The sequence below is a fragment of the Mobula hypostoma genome, chromosome 2, assembly GCF_963921235.1.
Source record: "Mobula hypostoma chromosome 2, sMobHyp1.1, whole genome shotgun sequence".
Lineage (NCBI taxonomy): Eukaryota > Metazoa > Chordata > Chondrichthyes > Myliobatiformes > Myliobatidae > Mobula > Mobula hypostoma.
Window position 1 is genome coordinate 166,764,682 of NC_086098.1, and position 7,253 is coordinate 166,771,934.

The 7,253-nt window shown below is 45.6% G+C and overlaps 1 protein-coding gene across 1 annotated transcript; it reads right to left on the reverse strand.

Annotated features, from left to right (window-relative positions):
- Nucleotides 1-2,976: 2,976 nt before the first annotated feature.
- Nucleotides 2,977-4,336, reverse strand: abraa (actin binding Rho activating protein a). Its single transcript, XM_063073797.1, has one exon. The coding sequence runs from the start codon at nucleotides 4,296-4,298 to the stop codon at nucleotides 3,204-3,206; it is 1,095 nt and encodes a 364-aa protein (XP_062929867.1). The 5' UTR covers nucleotides 4,299-4,336; the 3' UTR covers nucleotides 2,977-3,203.
- Nucleotides 4,337-7,253: the final 2,917 nt, after the last annotated feature.

The window sequence follows — 7,253 nt, forward strand, 5'->3', positions numbered from 1 at the left end:
TAGCTTCTGCAGTGAGCTGTGTTCTGGGTCTATACGAGGCTAGGCAGATTGGCAGGTAGCATTGAGGAAGCAGGGAGTCTGCGGAAGGATTTAGGTGGAAAGGATGCGCTGGCTTTAGAGAAGTTCCAGAGGAGGTTCATGAGAATGATCCTGGGAATAAAAGGGTTAACACATGAGGAATGTTTAATGGCTCTGGGTCTGTACTCGCTGGAGTTTACAAGAATGAGGGGGGAATCACATTGAAACCTATCAAATATTGAAAGGCCTCAATAGAGTGAACATGGAGAAGATGTTTCCTGTGGTGGGGAGAGCTTAGGATCAGAGGGCACAGCCTCAAAATAGAGGGATGTCCATTTAGAACAGAGATTAGGAGAAATTTCTTTAGTCAGAGAGTAGTGAATCTGTGGAATTCATTGCCATAGATGGCTGTGGAGGCCAAGTTATTGGTTATATTTAAAGCTGAGGTTGATAGCTTCTTGATTAGTCAGGGCACTAAAGGTTATGGTGAGAATTCAGGAGAATGGAGTTGAGAAGGATAATAAATTAGCCATGATGGAATGGTGTAGACTCAATGGCCCAAATGGCCCAATTCAGCCCTTTGTCTCATGGTCTTCTGCTCCACCACATTCAGGGTCCAGTGACATGGAGGGCAAGATGACTGGGGACCCTTCAGTGCTGTGGCCTTCCTCTACCATCACTGCTGTTGTGATGTGTCATCATCTTCTGCCGGCTGCACCGTTGAGATCTTGGTTGGATCAGTCTTTGTCTGAATCTTCTCCCTTGACCTTACCACTATGGGTGACCCTACCAGGAAGGTCCAGATGGCATCACTCTTGGGATCTCAGGAACTCACAAGCCTCTTCACCATGACAAGGTGATGATCCTCAGAGAAGGTATAGGGAGTACTAGTATTTTGTCCAGCAGTACGTGTCCTGGCCTCTTCTCATTGCTACCATCACGGAGGAGGTACAGAAGCCTGAACCAGTAGAAATAGAAACTCATTTAGCAAAATGTGCTGTCAGAAAGCAGCCATTGTAAATTTTTTACATTTAAAATCAGGAAATTAGGATCAAGTTGGGTTGTGCAGAAATTTGTTGCAATTGGTGCAGGTACAATAGCCTTATAACAGCAGCATAGAAGTTGTCTCCTTGAGTCTGGTGCTACATGCTTTTAAGCCGTTGTATCTTCTGCCCGATGGGAGGGAGGAGAAGAGAGAATGTCTGGGGCGAGAGGGATCCTTTATTATGCTGACTGCCAATCCTGAGTCATCAGGAGGTGGAGACAGAGTGAGTAGAGAGGAGGCTTGTTTGCTTGATGGTTTGGGCTGCATTTACAACTCTGCAGTTCTTGTTGCTGCAAGCAGAGCAATTGTTGTGCTGCATCCGGATAGAAGTGCTTTCTGTGTGTGGGTCATCGTGGACATGGTGAAAGGAGAACAGGGTGTGTGAGACATGGGACGATGAGCCTTATAAACACTGGCATGGATTTACGAGTGTGCAGAATCCTTTGCGTGTGCTGCGTTCTAACTGTTTAACTGTGGGCGTGCCGCAGCCCGTCCCTCTCAGTAGCCAGATGTTGGCATTTTCTGAACAGGGTGGTGTTGGTGAACAGTTTGTCCCTTATCTTGCTGATGACATTCTGATTGAAATCAGCTGATACACCATGGGCTGTAGCTGAAATATGGGATTTTCTAGTTTAGTATTTGTGCCTGCATTTTGCCAGACGATATCTTATCATCAACCAAAATATAATTAGGGCAGGGACTGTTAGAATTGGGGAACAGTTTCTTCCCCCAGGCTGTGAGACTACTGAAGTCCCTGTCACCACCCAGGTCTCATCACGTATGAAGCAACAGTAGTGTTACGCTGTTTACTTTTTAATGTATGTCGTAAATGCACCTTATTATTTGTGGTAATAGTGCATTAAGTGTTGTGTTTGAGTTATACTGTATGCACTGTGTTGTGCACCTTGGTCCGGAAGAACGTTGTTTCATATAGCTGTATACATATATATGGCTGGATGACTATAAACTTGAACTTGAAAATTCCCTTCAGAACCTCTCTTCCTCTTGCTGCTGATGCTTCCGTGGCTGCAAATAAGTTTTTCATTGCTCTTCTGCATACCTGTAGAACACGGTAGCATAGCAGTTAGCAGAATGTTTTACAGCACCAATGATCCGGGTTCAATTCCCGCCCGTGGCTATAAGGAGTTTATACATTTCCCCCTCCCCCCCACCCCTATGACCGCATGGGTTTTCTCAGAGTGCTCCAGTTTCCTCCCACATTCCAAAGTCATTGTATCATTTCTTAATGCATGCATTACTAAATGACAATAAAAGAGGACTGCGTGTCTTCATAATCTAAAAAAAAGGTCAAATGGGTTAGTAAGGGTTAATAAGTTGTGGGCACGCTACATAGGCACTGGAAGCATGCCAACACTTGCGGGTTGCCCCCAGCACAACCTTAGACTATATTAGTCGTTGATGCAAATGACACATTTCACTGTATGTTCCAATATACCTGTGACAAGCAAAGATATCTAATCTAAAACAAGAGACGATCTGCAGATGCTGGAAATTGAAGTAATACACACAGAGTTCTGGAGGAACTCAGTGAACCAGGCAGCATCTATGGAAAAGAGTCCTGATGAAGGGTCTTGGCCTGAAACTTCAACTTTACCCTTTTCCTTAGATGCTGCCTGGGCTGCTGAGTTCCTCCAGCCTTTTGTGTGAGAAGCTAATCTAATCTAGTTGTGCGCATGACAATAGATTTAACTTTGGCATACAATCAGTCATCAGTCCTAATATCTCCTTACGCAGCAGAATGACAGATTGGTTTGACAATATTTCTGTGAAGTATGTTGGAACGCTTGCCTATATTAATGAAGCTCTACTGAAACCCTTCAACGCATATGAAGAAATGAGTCGCCTTTAAATACAAAAGTAGGCTCTAGTCCACTGAGCATCATTTTTCACACTTGTTGGACAGATCTTTATTCAAACCTTGAGCAGAACTCATAATAATTTTAATCAAAACAGCTGACACAGGAATTAATGCTAACATTTGTAGAAAAATATGTACAAAATATACCACAACGGTCTCTGCTCCAAGGAGATAAATACACTTTCACTTTGAAAGAAGTAGAATACGAATCAAATTCTCTGCCGCATGGCTCTTCATCTGATTCTAATACTCTGGATTTTGTCATTCCATGAGGGTGATAATAACATCATCGTCTCTTCCCTGCCACAACATCTCACCTGGGAATTCCACCAGTCCATGTTTCCTAGCCCTCATCAAAATGCCCACCACTTTATCTGAGATGGTGACGTATCTGTCAAACAGCTGGCCGAAAGTGACTCGGGTCATCCCGTCCTTCCCCTCTATCCCTAGGTCTCTGATGATGTAGCAGAGTTCATCGACCTCTCTGCGGATGTGCCTCTGAGCTCTCTCTCCCCTCTCTGCGGACTTGCTCCCCTCCTTTGGCTGCCCGTAGCCCCGGTCACCCTTCTTTAGACGGAAGGACATGGCGTAGTCATAGTCAAAGTCTTCACTGAAAGGGTTGAGTTTTTGCTTCTCGATATGATCCTCTGCCCACCTCAGCCAGGCCTTCCTCAGCTCTCCCATGGTGTGCACGTGGACATTCTGGACCAGCTTCTTCCTCTTCCCTCTGTCATCTGTGCCGTCCTTGTCCTTGCTCCCTTCCTCAATCCCTTCTTTCCTCTTCTCTCTCCCACCATCGCTGGCCAGGTTGCATTTGAGTGCCAGGTCCTTCCCTTCCTTCTCCGCTGTCTTCCATGACTGCAGCAACTCCGATGCTTTGCTGAGACGCAGTCGCCTTCGGGTGGGTGACCTGTCACCCAGAAATGGCTTTGGTGCCTCCTCCGGCGCTGGCTGATTGAATCGGCCACTCATCATACTCACCAGCTCGTTGCCCTTGGCAGTTTGTCTGGCGCTGACTGTTTTGTTAACAGGGACAGTCCTAATGGACAATTTTGTTTCCTGATTTTCCTTCTGCTCTTTGCTGGATGCCACATTCTCCCCATTGAAGCTGCTGCTTTTTAGATCTATTTGCAACACTTTTGGCGGCTGGATTTCGGTCTCACGTGGGGTGGGCTTCTTGGCATAGTCTTCTGAAGAGCCACTAGGCTGCCAACCGAGAGGCTGCGTTTTCTGTTTGTGTGTGTGATCACTTGCCCACTTTTGCCAGTTCTTCGCCAGACTGTTCACCATGGAGACACACCGGAACCTTCTGACTGCTTTACTGACTGGTCTCGGAGAGTTGGACTCAGCGTTCATCGTTTGAAGAGCACGGAGAGTGAGCGGAAGGAAACTCAGCCTTGAACCTCTGCTTCCTGGGACTGATTTTGAACACTTTATATAGAGCACGACCTGGGAGTTATTTTGAAAGCATGATTGGTATTTCAGATTGAGGACAAGTCCCTGGTTCTGACTGGCTCCCACACATGGAAATGTCCTCTTTACATTCCCAGATGCTCCTCACTCTCCCTCCATTGTTGGCTGTGTTCCAGTGCCTGCATCAAGCTGCCAAGACAGCGTCTTACACTCTGCAATGAAGTGACAGGTGGAGCACATAGTGCCAACTCTTTTTTTAAATTTAGAGATACACCATGGAATAGGCCCTCCGGCCCTTCGAGCTGCACTGTCCAACAACCCCCGACAGCCGCAATTTACCCCTAACCTAATTGCGAACGAATTTACAATGACCAATTAACCTATTCGGTTTGTCTTTGGACTGTGGGAGGAAACTGGAGGACCCAGGAAACCCATGTATTCCACACGGAGGACGTACAAATTCCTTACAGAGGATGCTGGGATTGAACTCTGAACTCCAATGCTCTGAGCTTTAATAGCATTCTGCTAACCACTATGCTACCATGGATTTCTAATCTAATCAGCTGCAGGCAGCTAAAATCAATCTCAAAATGAAAACTCTGTCATGCAGTGTAAGACGACACTATCGGACAAGGTTATTCTTCCTCTTGAGTCTATTCGGTCCTTCCTAGAGATACCACTTGATCCATGACCTCCCTACCAACAGCCTCCATGTTCTATCTTTCTACACTCAGGCCATTTTGTTAGTAATCTCCTGTACCTAATAAAGTGGCCACCGAGTGTATGTTTGTGGTCTTCTGCTGCTGTGGCCCATCCACTTCAAGGCTCAACGTGCTGTGTGTTCAGAGATGCTCTTCTGCACACCACTGTTGTAATGTGTGGTTATTTAAGTTACTGTCACCTTCCTGTCAGCTTAAACTAGTCTGGCAATTCTCCTCTGACCTCTCTCAAATGTTTTTGCCCACAGAACTGCCATTCATTGGATCTTTTTTTGTTTCTGCACTATTCTCTGCAAAGTCTAGAGCAGAATTTCCCAACCTGGGGTCGGTTAATGGTAGGGGTCCATGGCATAAAGAATAGTGGGAACCCCTGCTCTAGAGACTGTTGTGCGTGAAAATCCCTGGAGATCAGCAGTTTCTGAGATACTCAAACCACCCTGTCTGGCACCAACTATCATTCCATATTCAAAATAATTTCGATCACATTTCTTCCCTATTCTGATGTTTGGTCTGAACAACAACTGAACCTTTTGACCACGTCTGCACGCTTTTATGCATTAGAGCTTAGGAGGATTAATGGCACCTAATGGCGTCCTTTGCTTGCATCTTCAGAAACAGCTCTATTTCCATCTTTAATGTCTCTAGTTTTCCCATTCAGGGTTCTTTTGAAGACCCTGACCTGGAGTTACACGTTGACTACAGTTCTTTGTGAGAATGAGACCTGCTCTTGGGGTTTTACAAATGGCCGTTGTTTGGCATGCCAAGGGCTCAGCTAAAAGCTTTGCTCGCCTTTGGAGGACCGAGATTTTGTGGCTCTGGAGATGGGGGTGGGGTGGGGGGCGGTATTGGAGGTCGGTGCCTCTGCAGGAGATCAGTGTGTTGTTGGTGACGGAACATCTCCGGCTGTGTGCCCAGAGACCTGAGATCTTTCGGCACAGAGCTCGGAAAAAGTGACACAATAGATTTTTAACATCATACCAGTGAGTTGTTTGTTATGTTTCTCCTCTCACTGTGAAACAGAGACACCGCTCCCTCCCTTATTAGGGAGAGAGAGAGAGAGAAAGAGAGAGAGTCTGTGGTACGTTGAATACTGGGTGAACAAGTAGTCTTTGGGGTACTACAAGTCTGTGTCTTTGCTGTTGCTTTGCTCATGCTTGAGTGCTCGGTGACAGGTGCCAATGTTTTTTTTTGCTGGCAGGGAGAGGGGGCAACTGTTGCTTCCTGCTGCTTATGCGCAGGAGGGAGGGGAGCTGGGGGGGACTTTGGGGTTCTAACATTTAACTGTCGTTCATTCTATGGGGCACTCCTCTGTATTTGTGGATGGTTGTGAAACAAAAGCATTTCAGGATGTATATTGTATTCATTTCTCTGACATTAAATGTACCTTTGAAACCTTTGAATTGCTGCAACATGATTGGCTGATTAGATATTTGCGTCAATGAGCAGATGCACAGGTGTACCTAATAAAGTGGCCACTGAGTGTACTTCTTCTTTCCTCATATGTTTATCCAGCTTCCCCCCTCCAATTCATCTCAACAAATATATGTGGCAAGGGCTCTTTGAAAGGTTTAGTGGGCTTAGGCTTTTCTCTTTGGTAGAAAGAGAATGAGAGGCAACTTGATGAAGGTGTACATCATTGTGAGTGGCATAGACAATATGAACAGCCAGCACCTTTTTCCCAGGGCATCAGTGGCCAATGCCAGAGGAGTGAGTGGAGGAATGTATTAAGAGGGATGTCAAAAATGCACGAGATTCAGTAGATGCTGGGAAGGCCTCTGCAAAAGCTTTCGTGGGTAAAGCCCTCTCAACAAATGAGCACATCCACATGAAATGCTGTCGGAGGAAAGTAGCATTCATCATCAGAGATGCACATCACCTAGGCCTTGGACTTTTCTCACTGCTACCATCAGGTAGAAGGTATAGGAGCCTCTGGACTCACACCACCAGGTTCAAAAACAGTTACTACCCCTCAACCATTAGGCTCTTGAAGAAAAGAGGATAACTAACTCACTTGCCCATCCGTTGAGGTGTTCCCACAGCCAATGATCTCACCTTGAGGACTCTTTACCTTGTTATCTTATGTTCTTGTTATTTATTGCTATTTATTTATATTTACATTTGCACAGTTTGTTGTCTTCTATACTTGAACTTTCATTGATCCTGTTATAGTTACTATTCT